The sequence below is a fragment of the Aspergillus udagawae genome (assembly GCF_001078395.1).
Source record: "Aspergillus udagawae IFM 46973 DNA, scaffold_5, whole genome shotgun sequence".
Taxonomy (NCBI): domain Eukaryota; kingdom Fungi; phylum Ascomycota; class Eurotiomycetes; order Eurotiales; family Aspergillaceae; genus Aspergillus; species Aspergillus udagawae.
The window spans coordinates 621,657-635,620 of NW_025091268.1; the positions used below are offsets into that span (position 1 = coordinate 621,657).

Sequence of the window (13,964 nt, forward strand, 5' to 3'; positions counted from 1 at the left end):
ACAAACAATCACTGGTGGTTCTCGCCGAGTGCCACTGACCAATACCAGCAACCGGATCACCTTACCGGCAAATGGCCGGTCCATCCAAGTCAAACCGAGCGCTCCGAGGCTTCTCCAGCCTGACAAAATGAAATAGGAAATTGCCTTCCCCGGATTTTCCACGGCTCAGTACCACGTATCTAACTGTCATGCTGGCACCACAAGCAAACAGCATCCCGTGACATCTTCCCGTGATCTAACCAGCAGGATATGTATTATTATCATCTATTGCGTTCTAAGGGGTTTGAATACCCCTTGTGGCAGAGCCCCTTTCCCCTAGACTTAAACCCTTCTGCTCTATTTTGAGGTAGTCTCCGGAGTACTGTTAACTGTTCGGGGACTCGAGTTTGGTGAACCCCTCTTCCCCAAACTTCAGCTGACTACAACAGCAGAACAACTAAGTTAGACTTTCTAGTCTCTGCAGTCGGAGATCACCTTCCCAACAAAAATCGCCCATTGCTCTCCACTGATCCATTTGCGACGAGTGTAGCACCAGCATGCATATCAGCATCCAGTGTTACAGTTGTACGAAACCGCATACACATCCCAATATGCGGCATTTCTTTCCCTTGCATCATCCTGCGGAGTTGGAGTCGTCAAGTCATTATTAATATTAGCTAAAGCCTGAAGATCAGGAGGACTAGAACCCTGCAGCCGGCATAATCTTAAGTAACAGAATGCCCCGGGTCTGGGGCCGGCTTGGGGTTCTGACCGCCCCGGTTCCTGGCGACTGGTTCATCTCCCGCTTGATCCTTGACAGGCCTCAAAAGTCAGTTTGTCACTCAAATCAGCTGGAGCGGAGTGGGAACGTGACTATGGTGTTCTCAGTATGGAGTAGAAGCCGCTCTGTTTCATCCTAGATCACGTCATGGCGAGTTGTCCATCAGCTTTGCGTGATTTATGCAAAGTCTCCTGTTGTTAGGGTTCGGGTAACCTGCATCGTACCCTGTTAGGCTTTCATACTAGCACTCCCACTAGTAGTACTACGCTCACAAACAATCAAGTAGAGAAAAGATCAAAAACGGGTATCAATTGCGTGAGACATAAGCCAGGAAGCGCCCCAATCACCAAAACGACCCCCGCAAGTCCATATATATAGCAAGATCCCACGAGCCAGTCGCAGAAGTCATCTCAGAAACACAAAAATTCATCACTCCCACGGAAGTATAGCCAGTCAAAATGAAATCAAAAACAGAATTCCCCCTCACATCGTCTGATAGATCCGGAAACTCCGAAACTCCCAATAAGCCTGCGAGAAATTCTGAGGGTTGCGAGCGACAAACTCCTCACATGTTGCCGGACAATCGTACAAATCATTGTAGACCTCCTGTTGGGCGCCCATCTCGCCACACAGATCAATGTTGACGATGATACTCTGGTTGCTAAAGTGTGATGGGATGTCACAGTGCGTGCTGGGAAAGTCAGCCAGAGCCGTTCCCCAAGAGGACGGGTCAGGCCTGCGCTCCGTATTCGAGATGTCATCTGGAATGGAGTCGCGAGGGAAAACCCAGACTCGGATTCCTGCTTCTCGGAGTTCGACCGCGTACACCTGGAACTTGTGTCAGTATTTTGACGCTGGAGAGGCAGAGGACGGGAACCATACACCGCCGCCATTCTCGTTGAATTCCTCGCCATACGTCGCCGGGCGACCCTGGACAACACAGCCCGCGTTCCCGTTCTTATCGTCGCAGGTTGAGTACTGCGCGCTGCCCAGCTGCTTCCGTCTTCCCTTGATGCTGCAGCCCTTATCGGTGTGCAGGGTGACAACGTTGCCTTCTGTAGCTCTGTTTGTTGTTTCGAGGACGTCGATTTCCCCTTTGAGCGGCCAGTTGTATGTATCCGCTAGCCACAGAGCGGGCCAGGTTCCGCAGCCGTATGGTGTGTGGACGATGTCGAAGATGAATAGGCCCGTGTCGTAGCCTTTTTTGGACTCGAGTCGGACGGACTTTCTGCCTCGAGGCGCGTAGCGAGTTTTGTTGTCGACTCTGATGCTCACAGAGGAATTCGTAGAGTTTATCAAGTCGAGGGACTCTGCTTGTTTGCGATCGACATACCTGTAGATTGTAAGCGCGAGCTCAATGCAGATTGCGTTATTTACTTACTCGACGAATCCATAGGTAGGGTCCTGGTCTGTGAAGTGCCAGAAGTGTTCAAAGAAGGAGGATGGGTGGTACTCGTCGACCAGGGAATAGTCAAGAGGTAAATAATCCGAATATCGAGTATCCGTCGTTCCTAGGACAGTGCCTACTATGACTGCAGCTAGCGCTGCAGTAACCACTGCAACAGGAACAAGGATCTTGACTGCACGGGGCCATCCCCTGGGGTTGTCGCATGAACGCTGAGCTTGACTGTCGACCTTGCAAGGTTTATTTGCCTGAATCTCATGGGACGTTGGATTTCTTTCGACCTTGTACAATGCCTCTCCTTGGTAGGAACTGCTTGTGTCGGCCATGGCTGCCAATTCCTGATCTTGATGTTTTGAGACTTGCAAGTCCGAAGCAGATGCAGCACACTACTGTCCGTGGATGAAGAACATCTTGATACATCGACGCCATCATGAATCACAGCTGAAATGATTCAGAGAAGTTCCCCGGATCTCTCACGATGCTCAACCACAGATCGACTTGACTATAAAGAGTGGCTCAGGCAGATATCCATTGTGAGAACCATCAGATAACGCTACTGATCTACTAAGTATGAGCAAAACAGCTTCAACAACTCTTGCCATTTAATATGGCCAAATTGGGATATCCTCCTTTGAGTGAGAAAGCAATGCGAATGTAAGACGACACTTATTCGCTCAGCTTACGTATTCATCTAGTTCGAGCTCCATCAGGACATGCAGCGCATGGTAAGGCAATGTTGACTTATTCTGTCGGACGAGTGATGGTCAACAGTTTTAGAGTCTTAGCTTGCAATTCCTCCAAATTGCCATTAGAGACATGGTTTTGACCCAGTGCTCTTAATAGCATGGGCCATTACGAGAGGTATTGAAATAATCGACTAAATATCGTCATTATTGCGACCTCATAACATGGGTGTTGTTTCAGGCAACTTCGCTACCCTTTGACACCTTCGAGCCTGAGGACATCCATCGGATTCTGCCACCTTCCACCGCTCTGATAACCTCCGTTAGATCGAATCTCTCCGCTCCGTAGATAAATTTACTTGCGGCGAAATGCTTTGATTAGCAACCCGACCTTGCGACTGAAATATTGACAAAGGAGACAAGAGTTGTACTGCAATCTGAGAGCTGCTCGATTGACCAGCAAAATCTGTGTTGACTCAGCCCACAATCTTCGTCCGACGCGCAACGCGCCTTTTGAGCGCCACCCATTGAACTTCTCCCATACTATTGCAGAAGCGATCGCTTCTACCATTGAAAATGCCAAAATATAAGTATCTCTTCCCTATAATGTGAAAATCCAGGCTGACCTCCGCTGTACTCTTCTGTAGGTCTTCTTCCCTAACATATCAGAGGTGCGGATGCGAGTGCGCATCCGAAAGCAATCATCTATCGATACGGACTTGAGTCTCATCTACAGTGATTCTAACGGTGGATTCTGTATACAGGTGACTACTGCGATGTATATCTCACGCACGACTCGATGAGCGTGCGGAAGGCTCACAATTCGGGTCGGAATCATTTGAGGAACGTGGTGGAATACTATCAACGTATGCACAGTCCTATCTCCCTCCAACCACAGTCTGTCGCTGAAAATGCTGACAATTGGTACAGAGATTGGACAGGAAAAGGCACAATCCGTCATTGACTCGATCACGTCTTCATATGCCGCCGAGGGCCAAGCTGTCCCCAACCCTGCCATGGCTCCCCCAGGCGCCTTTCCCCCACCTTTCGGATTCCCTGGTACGCGAACACTCCCCCTGCTCATCGACAATCCTCTTCTCTTTGTGTTGGAAAACGTCTTACCAGTATCTCTTGCTTAGGTCGCCCCGGTCAACTCCCACCTCCTCCATTCGGCATTCCTCCCCCCGGAGCTCCCAATGGAATTCCCCCAGGCATGCCCATTCGTACGTCCACACCCTCTATATCCCAGTTCTATACTCCCACCCCAATACTGACACTCCCAACAGCACCACCCGGCGGTAGAGGCCTCCCCTTCCCGCCTCCCTTTCCCCCACCAGCAGGCGGCGCTCCAGGAGGTCTTCCCCCACCCCATCTCGCCAACATGCCTCCCGGTCAAGGCTTTCCCCCTATCCCGCCACCTGGCGGGTTCCCGCCTAATTTCCAGATTCCCCCTCCCGGCGCTGGGGGATTCCCTCCTGTGCCTCCTCCGGGCCAGCCCGGTTTCAGCCCCAGCCCGGGGCCTGGTATGTCTGGTCCCCCGGCACCGCCGGGGATGAACTCCTCCAGTCTGCCGGGTCCTCCTCCTGGACTAGATGAAAAGCGATATTGAGTTCGGGCTGATTATTGCGTTGTATTACTTGTGACGTTACTCGGGCATTTCTCGTCGGTAGATCTTCTCTACGAATTCTTCTTTTTGTTCTACTTCAGCGTGGTTTAACAGGATGTTATACGAAAGAATGCATTTAGTGACAATGATTAATCAAACTGCAATACAACCATTGCCACACGCATCTACGTTCAAACCTCGAACTGACAACCATCCGGGTCTATATCATTCCAACATGAGTTCACGCTAATATCCAGTTGGGGTAACCACAAGACGTATTCTATAATAATGAGCATGTTGGGATACCATGCGTGTCTCACGCAAGTTCTAGCGATATGATTCCTGTCCATACATGGAACGCGCGATATGATACACCACCGGACAATGCAGAGCACAAACGACTCTAGGTCCCTAAAATACTCGGGAAAGTCCTCAAACCCAGGTCCCGATATCCAAATCCAATGCTTCAGAACGCCAGCTGTAATCGCAAGGGAAAAAAGAGAACATCCAGTAAGGATATAGCAAGATCAATAGAGGTTGAAAAAAAAAGGATTTTGGAGTATATCACAATGAAGCAAAAGGAAAGGTGGTAGAAAGGGTGGATGAGCAACGAAAGGATCAAAGGAAAATATCAGAGTTCAGAGGACAGGACGATTGGTCAGTCCACTCCCGCGCTCGCACCATAAACTTCATTTCCAGCAAGGCTCAGAGAAAATTAGTCAGTAAGATCCTCTAATGGTCATACCCAGCCCCTCTCTGCCACGGACTGGCATTGTGCTGGGCGCGGTAGGGAATTGGCGATGGTGAACGTCCATAATTAGGCGGCCCCCGTCCATCGCTGGGGAATAGAGGTACCGAAGGATCAACTGGAGAGACTGGGGCCTGCCGGTGCGGCGTCGTATCATGAGATACTTGGAGATTCTGACGTCCAATGCTGGCTCCGTTGCCGCTTGAGAAAGAGCCATTGTCATCGTCGAAGGGACTCGACTTGTACGATGTGTCCTTGACATCGCCACGTGCAGTGGCACCTAGTGCGTCCAACTCCGTGGTCAGTTGGCTCTGCGACTTGATAAAGGAGCCGCGGTCGTCTCTCATGGGCTGGTAACGGGTATCGGGGTTTTTCGATACGATGGCGTAGATGGATGCGATAAGCACCAGAATTAATAGAATCAGCGAGAAAACCGCGTTATAAACGAAGAAAATAACGCCCATGACACCCGTAACGATTCCTGGTTGGTTGAAGACCTCCGAGAAAAACAGCAAAAAGATAGCATTGACAAAGTTGATGGCGGCAATAGTAATGTTGTAGATGTTCGTCTTTTTGTCCATCCAAGGCCGCAGAACGCTGACGGCAATGAGCATAGCGGCCTCGAGGATGACCAGGGCGACGGTCTGTACAACAGGAGCCGGTTGACCAAGACCAATGAACATGCCCTTGACAAGAAGGTACACCAGGACGGGCACCACGAAGTAGTAGGCAGTCGCACGGTATTGCACGTACAAAAATCCCCACTTGTTCAAGCATGTGGGATCGGAGAAGAGGATGTAGGCTGGGTTCTTGTGCATGAGAACCGACCGCTTGGCTAGGAGGATCACTTTGAAAGCAGCCCAGCCCAGAGCACCGAGCACTGACAGAAACATGATAACCGCCAGTACCACCTCAGCGGCGGAGTCATGTTGGGTAAATTCCCAGAGACACAGAACGCACATCTGAGGAAAACCAATCAGGGTCAGTCGGAAGAGGATGCCTCGTGCCACGACTTTCCAGCCATTGCGGAAATCAGAGAATTTGTCACTCTTCATCCTTCCATTCTTGGCGAGGATCTCACACCCGGCTTTGAAGAGAGCGACAATGACCATCACCATGAAGACGAAGAAGACAAAGAAAATGAGACCTGTAAGGAAGATATTGGTCTGTTCAATGCCTGCTACGAAACCGATACGTTCAATGCCGCGCACGACGACGGTTGAGGAAGTAGCCGCGTCGTTGGCGGCACCAGATCTTTTCACGACTTCGTTGACGCCCCTCTTCATCAGGTTCGTTGTAGCTTCAATAGAACGTTTTCGGCGTTTCAGGACTTCGACGGATGTGGTTGACAACTCGGAAAGAAGGGTTGAAGGCGTTCCACCGGTCGATCGTTGATACCAAGTACAAAGGGTCTCCAGGAACCCAATGTGAATGATACCCATGCTCCATTGGAAATTCTGCGTCCATGCTTCGACGATCGGCGGCATTGCAACGGAGATCATGCCAAACATAGCCTGCGACTGCATGAAGCCAAAAAGAGAAAGCGCATTGGCTGCGACATGAGCGGCGGTATTTGAGTGACCGAGACCCGAGGTGATTGCGGAAGCAGCAAGACCCAAACCGGAGATGATGGCTGTTGTCCAACCGACGCCTTTCTGGTAAACCGTCTTGCCGTTCGACAGACTAGCTTCAATGCAAGTGATACTCTTGCCAGTGTCTGTAGAGTTGATATAGATCCGGACCTTGGCATCAAGATCAGGGACCGTGTAGGCGATGCCTAATGGTAAGGTTAGCGAGATTACACCATTTTCAGACAGCAGCCAGTGTAGGCATCCTCACCAGGGATCTGTTTAGCCACATCCTCTGAAACGACTACATTGGCGCTGGGGACATCGATGGGACCAGCGTTCATTGGGCAAAGACCCGCCAGATTCATTTCGCAAGGATCCAGCTCTTTCCTCAGTGCCTCATATCCATAGGCAGTGAGAACAAGCTCCGCGGTAACCTTACCGGAGATCGCAGCGACTCCATCAAAGGCAAAGGCTAATGTTCGATTGTTGGGCGTGAAGGTGACACTGAAGTAGGTTGCTGTGAAGTTCGAACTGTCTTGACACAGGTTCAAGGCATTGGACTCGATGAGCTTTGTCGCAGACACAAGCGGTGTTGCGAGAAAAGCGACGAACAAACTGATGATTAGCGATATTAACCGCATGGTGGCAGGGCCCTGTCGAGCTGTGTTTTTGCACTCGGCAGCGGGGAAGTTCGTGGATGGATGCGAGAATAGATCACAGTCAAAAGGCTGAAATGATCACTGTCGAATGGGAGGTGGTACTCCAGAGTACCAGGTGTGGACCGGCCGGATGCGGAAATGTGGTATCGACCAAAGGTTGTATTGTAATGATGTGGAAGCGAGGGTAACGAGCAGCAGAATCCAGAGAAGAGTGTCGATTTAAGTTTGTTCGAGTAAGCTCTGGTTGTATTGCGGTTGTTCTTCAAGAAGTCATTGAAGGGACCATAGATCGATATCCAGCGCGAGTCTTCTAGACCAAGTAAACGAGAGAAAGAATCGCACGATTCAACACGGCGACGAAGCGATCGGTAACAAATGCCAGGAAAGAGTGACGATTGTCGCAGCGTATATAAAAGAGTGTCGAAAGCGATATTGAAGTCGTTGGAGGACGATTGAAGCGAGCGGGACGGCGACACACAGTGTATGGCCCAAGAGGGTAAGACAACCAAGGGGACGGGGTTTCCCTGAGATATGGCCGTCGTTCTCTCTCCGTCTCTTTCTGTTTTCTCTCTCAAGACGCTCCGATTTGGACCAGTAGTCGAGAAGCGGTAAAGAGAGATACCAAAGAAAGGAAATAAAAGAACGAAGGTAGTAGAAGAGATAAAAAACTGGCACCCTTTCACTCTTGACCTCTCCAGAAACACAAGAAAACGGGGGGTGTGGATGGAACGGGAAGGTCTGGTCGCAGGAGTGACCACAGGAATGCCGATGAAACACCCTCGACAGCTGAGTCAGCACGGGGGTTTGCGTTGTGAGGTGGACCAATTACAGGCGATCACTGCATCTATTAATTAAGGTCACAGACTGAGTCTCAGGCAGCTGTGCCCTGGGTCGAGTGGATTTGCTGCAGTTTCAATTCAAGACAGAATCTTGGGGGTAGGTAACAAGTAACAAAGGATACGAAATAACATTGGAAGGTTACGTCTACAGTGTACTTATGCAGGGAGGGAACTTGGTTTTACATTAAGCCGAAGATTCTTCAGCATGACAAGTCTACATGCGCAGGATGATGGATGACCTTGTCAGCCATCGAGTTTCTTGTTGAAACTGCCGTAATGCTTGGATCATGCTCTGCAAGTTGTCTCGCAAAAGTTCCCTTGGCGGACAACCACCCACTGCATCCACCACCAGAGCAGATCAACCCAGCCCGTGCTGAGCCTCTGTGTGTTCCAATAATGCACGCGCGTCTCTCAGGGGCGCCATATTTGCTGGTCCGCTGCACCAAATCATTGGTTATAATTTTAATCCATTTCAAATTTGCCTTTGCGTCGGCGGCAACAGGAACACTGTCTCCTTTGTACTACGTACTTCAAAACTTTTCATCTTGGTGAAGTTTTTTTTCGATTCGTTCTTTTCCGTTTTCTGGAATCATGCTAGACCCCCGAAAAGGCCAAAGGGAGCAGTATCGTCATTCGTGAAGGCTGGGTATACCCTAGATGGTACCAAGGACCCCACGGATTGCGAGATTACATCCATCAAGGGTTCCAAAGGCACCAGTGGATCTGTCCCATTGTTCCATTGAAAATGATATGCTCATCGTTACTCGCCTTGGCGATTCAGCGTCTATTGCATTACTACTGTATGTTCCCAGCAATCACCCAGCCACGTCCAGGCTGGTTCAGAAATTGAAGCCAAGTATTGACAGGATGTGGACTGTGGACTACCTCAGGGTTGATCGTGGTAGCGGTCTTCCTGCTGGTCCTCTTTCAACCTTGGATCATTATTTCAAGCAGATGCTATTAATAACTCCGCCACCCACGCAAACCTTGATGCGATCATGCAAACTGTCGTTTAAGCTCAAGCCTGAAGTTATATCAGTGACTGATTATCATGATCACAAAATTCATATTTCTTTGGCATTAGCATTATTTGTATGCCCTTTCTCAAACAAGAACACAACTAGATCGTTGATGTAAAGTCTAAGCAGTAAGTTAGCGCCTATGTCTAGGTTCTGCACAGCCTCCAAAAGACTCCTTGGCGCATTTAACGATGGTTATGGTGCAGACGTCAGGATTGTCAGTTCCGGTCTAGGGAGTAGAGATAGATGATTTTCAGTTTCATTTGACAACAACGATCTGGAGGACAATGCATACGATACTACTTCAGCTCAAGCATCATGGTCCGGTGATAGTCGCACCTTGCCGTCCCTGATCTACATCAGAGGCTGGAGGTTGGAGCCGATCCTCCCACTGGAATGCGCGCAATGACGTTCATCCTCACCGATCTTCGCGGCTCGCACTTGTACTCGTCATGCGATGACAACTTCAACAATCTACAACATTAAGGAAACCAAGGAATAGTACTTCGTACTTCAACCCTGATGGACTCAAGACTCAAGGACAAAGAAATCGCAAATGCAGTTTCAGTACAGTGAAACTCCAAGACTTGAACAGACATTAGGTCATAGGCAGCAGGAATTGCTATTTTTAGGATGCTCAAACCACACACTACGTGGTAGAAATTGCATACAGAGTAGACTGATACCTCTCGTAGTTCTCTTTATTATGGCTCACAGCACGTTTAATCTTCTTGCATCTAGCCGAGACTGAGATCAATACATAATGCGTCGCCAAGTACTCGGCTACAAGTGAACGCCCAGCACTCTTCTCCTTGGATTCAAGGCAGCAAAATTAATCAGTTGAATGTATCTTGGCTCCCAAGGTCACACCGCTCCTATAGTGCATAAGCCCCGTTAAAATGACAGTGTTGGCGGCGAGAGTTGCCATGCGCTCTTATGCCTTCATTGGGAAGTGTGATGAGACTTCAGCAATATTAGGAAGTACTGCAGCTTGAGATATACAGCTCCTCCTGTGATCCTTAAAAGTACGTCTTGGTAACGTACCCCTTAGACCGCATGCGATTCTAAGTACGGAACTAGCCAAATCTCCGCTTCGAAATCAGCACCAGGGACTACTGAAGTCAATAGAGAACGTCTACCTGAGAGAAACCAGTCGAGTCCAGAGGACCAATGTCCCCTAATTCTTCATAATTCATCCCTTGGGGTTATGTCTGCCTCGCATGGGACTCACGAAGACATTGATCTTCTCCCAAGCGCAGTCCAGATCACAAATCTACCTAGTTACAGCAAGAGACACTGCGCCTAGATCGATAGAAAATAACCTCGAAGCTAAAAGTAGGATGAGAGCACGACAAAGTGGGCAAGGTGCTCCCTATGAGGTATTTTGCTCATTCGTTTAGTCCAAGCATGAGCGAGCTCAGGACTTTATTCCGATGTGTGCTGTCAACGTCCGCATGCTTCGCTGGGACAATTGCAATACATCAATGGATATGTCATTGATTGCGGAGTTCATATCAGTAGATGGAGGTCGAAAAAGAGAGTCGTGCAACATCAGATATAATGTCATCTCTGCATATAAGATCGATATCATCGAAGATTCGGGTATTGTATCACAATGAAGTGGACATAGGTCTACCTGAACTGAAACCTCACGTACCTTGGAAGTTGAAATGTGTTCCAGTATCTTTAATTAAATTGATGCCTTGGGAAAGTGGCATACAAGACTGCTGACACATCCGACAACAGCAATCAGTGCCTATCAGCACGTGACGTGGAGTTTTTGCAGTGGGTCGACCCCAAGAAAAAAAAAAAGAGCGAAAAATAGAAGGCATTGTCAGTTCACAGCTTAGGCTTTTTTTAACCAGACCACTTTAGCACTCCAGACACAACTCGTCTCTTTTACGATACGAGGCAGTCGAGATGCCGGGCCCTGTGGATACAGCGAAGTCGATTACGAAAAAGCGCAAGAGAAAGCACGGTGGAAGTGCTCGTGCAACAACTGAGACCGATGATGCGACTACTCAGCCGGCCACTGAAAATGGAGCTGTGACCGATTCTCCTGAGAAGATGGAGGATATTAAGAAGGACAAGAAGAACGGAAAAGATAAATCCACTAAGAAGCGCAAGGTCAGCCACGCATCTAGCGACGAAGAGAGTGAGAAGGAGGAACAAGAGGCTGCTCCTCCTCAAGCCGACGGAGACAGCGACGACGAGGAGGATGGCGAGGACCAGTCGGAAGCTGAGAATGGAAACACAGGGGATGAGAAGAATTCTGAGTCCACAGATCTTCCTTCGGCGGACGCTCTTCGTCTCCCAACGGTAGAGGGCGAGCCTCAGAAGTTCACAGAGCTGGGTTTATCGGAGAAGACATTGAAGGCCATCAATGATATGGGTTTTGAGACTATGACCGAGATTCAAAGACGAACGATTCCTCCCCTTCTCGCCGGTCGGGATGTCCTGGGTGCCGCAAAGACCGGTTCAGGGAAAACATTGTCCTTTCTAATTCCTGCTGTTGAGATGCTGAGCGCGTTACGGTTCAAGCCTAGAAACGGTAAAACAATATTCTTCCTTCTTATGTGAGAGCGGTTTATTGACTGGTCATCGTCTTTTCATGCAGGTACTGGTGTCATCGTTGTCTCCCCAACACGTGAGCTTGCCCTTCAGATCTTCGGTGTGGCTAGAGAATTATGTCAATACCAGTAAGTGACCTATAGCACCGACTTTAGCACTCAGCAGTTGCTGACTTGTGGCCGTAGCTCTCAAACATACGGTATAGTCATTGGAGGTGCGAATCGGAGAGCTGAGGCGGAGAAGCTCATGAAGGGTGTCAACCTCCTCATTGCAACCCCCGGACGTCTGCTGGATCATCTGCAGAACACTCAAGGTTTCATCTTCAAGAATCTGAAAACACTCGTCATTGATGAGGCGGATCGGATTCTGGAAGTTGGTTTCGAAGATGAAATGCGCCAGATCGTCAAGATCCTGCCTTCCGAAGAGAGACAGACGATGCTGTTCTCTGCCACCCAGACCACAAAGGTCGAGGACCTGGCGCGTATCTCCCTTCGACCCGGTCCTCTCTATATCAACGTCGACCATCGAAAGGAACACAGTACGGTCGAAGGCTTGGAACAAGGCTACGTCATTTGTGAAGCGGATAAGCGTTTCCTGCTTCTCTTCTCTTTCCTGAAGCGCAACCTCAAGAAGAAGATTATTGTCTTCTTCTCAAGTTGCAACTGCGTCAAGTACCACGCCGAACTTCTGAACTACATTGATCTGCCGGTGCTTGAGCTTCACGGCAAGCAGAAGCAGCAGAAGCGTACCAACACCTTCTTCGAATTTTGCAACGCCAAGCAGGGTACCCTGATTTGCACTGATGTGGCTGCTAGAGGTTTGGATGTGAGTCAATTCTCCACAACGATTTATCTGTCTGCTTTGTGCTAATCATCGTTTCAGATCCCCGCTGTGGACTGGATCATTCAGTTTGACCCTCCGGATGACCCGAGAGACTACATTCACCGTGTCGGTCGTACCGCCCGTGGTGCCAATGCCAAGGGTCGCAGTTTGATGTTCCTGCAGCCGTCCGAAGTCGGATTTTTGAAGCATTTGAAGGAAGCACGCGTGCCCGTGGTCGAGTTCGAATTCCCGGCGAACAAGATCGTCAACGTTCAATCTCAACTCGAGAAGCTCATTGGCCAGAACTACTATCTGAACAAGGTGCGTTTCGTTATTGAGCCTGTAGGCTCAGTTAAGTAGGCGAACAACATGCTGACATGCCTCCAATCTAGTCCGCCAAGGAAGGTTACCGCTCCTACCTCCAGGCATATGCCTCCCATTCCCTTCGCTCTGTTTTCGATATAAACAAGCTCGATCTCGTCAAGGTCGCCAAGGGCTTCGGATTCTCCACCCCACCACGCATTGACATCCAGCTGGGAGCTAGTCTGAGCCGCGACAAAAAGCAGCAACAGCAGGGGCGGCGCAATTACGGCAGCCAGCCGCACAGCAAAGGATTGAAATTCAAGCGGAAGCATGAAGACTAATACACTATTACGTGGTTATAGAGCGTATCTGGAAAGCCCAAAAGCAATCATGTTTGATCATTGTGAATATTGGCGTCATGTCTCATAGGAGTGCAGGAGTCTATACATATTTGTGGATATATAATTTGTCTACATGCTCTAGTCATCTTATGTTCCTTCCTTGAAAATTCTCTCCTAACCATATGTATTCAAAGTACCGAGTTGAACTAACTGGCTCGAAATCGTCCGAGTTGACTACCTATATTTCAGCAAGGAACCCAAGCATCAGTTCACGGTCCTCTTAAGGTGCCCTGTCAGATACACACGAAGCTTCTGGATCTGAGCCTCCAGCGAGAGCATAACAAGCAAGACGAGAGATGAAGCATATGTTCGAACGTCGGGCGAATTCTCGGAGTCACAAAGCCGATACTAGATAACTATATCTCTATAAATGGCATCGATTATTCCCTTGATTCAAGGTGACCCATGTAAGGTACAGTCTTGCACCCAATTTTCCCCTATGCAAGTATGCATCATAAACCCATCCGGCCTTTGCTTTTTCTGTTCCTCTCATCGGAACTGTAGAAAGAGCACAGGGAACCAAGGAAATGCAAGATAGTCAAGACTGTTCGGAGTACCATGGTACTTTCAGGCACAA

At 49.1% G+C, this 13,964-nt stretch overlaps 4 protein-coding genes across 4 annotated transcripts; 2 read left to right on the forward strand and 2 right to left on the reverse strand.

The window, feature by feature from the left end:
- Window positions 1–1,243: 1,243 nt before the first annotated feature.
- Window positions 1,244–2,491, reverse strand: Aud_007030 (glycoside hydrolase family 16 protein; the record flags this gene model as incomplete). Its single annotated transcript, XM_043291926.1, has 3 exons — window positions 1,244–1,588; window positions 1,643–2,093; window positions 2,142–2,491. 3 exons carry the CDS (start codon window positions 2,489–2,491, stop codon window positions 1,244–1,246), a joined length of 1,146 nt encoding a protein of 381 aa, XP_043147861.1.
- Window positions 2,492–3,647: 1,156 nt separating this feature from the next.
- Aud_007031 (putative U1 snRNP complex component Yhc1) lies at window positions 3,648–4,457 on the forward strand (the record flags this gene model as incomplete). Its single annotated transcript, XM_043291927.1, has 3 exons — window positions 3,648–3,714; window positions 3,779–3,907; window positions 3,988–4,457. The coding sequence occupies 3 exons, from the start codon at window positions 3,648–3,650 to the stop codon at window positions 4,455–4,457; spliced, it is 666 nt and encodes a 221-aa protein (XP_043147862.1).
- A 729-nt stretch (window positions 4,458–5,186) lies between these two features.
- On the reverse strand, window positions 5,187–7,414 carry Aud_007032 (transient receptor potential ion channel family protein; the record flags this gene model as incomplete). Its single annotated transcript, XM_043291928.1, has 2 exons — window positions 5,187–6,979; window positions 7,042–7,414. 2 exons carry the CDS (start codon window positions 7,412–7,414, stop codon window positions 5,187–5,189), a joined length of 2,166 nt encoding a protein of 721 aa, XP_043147863.1.
- Window positions 7,415–11,210: 3,796 nt separating this feature from the next.
- Window positions 11,211–13,327, forward strand: has1 (ATP-dependent RNA helicase HAS1; the record flags this gene model as incomplete). Its single annotated transcript, XM_043291929.1, has 5 exons — window positions 11,211–11,841; window positions 11,908–11,989; window positions 12,047–12,686; window positions 12,744–13,004; window positions 13,076–13,327. The coding sequence occupies 5 exons, from the start codon at window positions 11,211–11,213 to the stop codon at window positions 13,325–13,327; spliced, it is 1,866 nt and encodes a 621-aa protein (XP_043147864.1).
- Window positions 13,328–13,964: the final 637 nt, after the last annotated feature.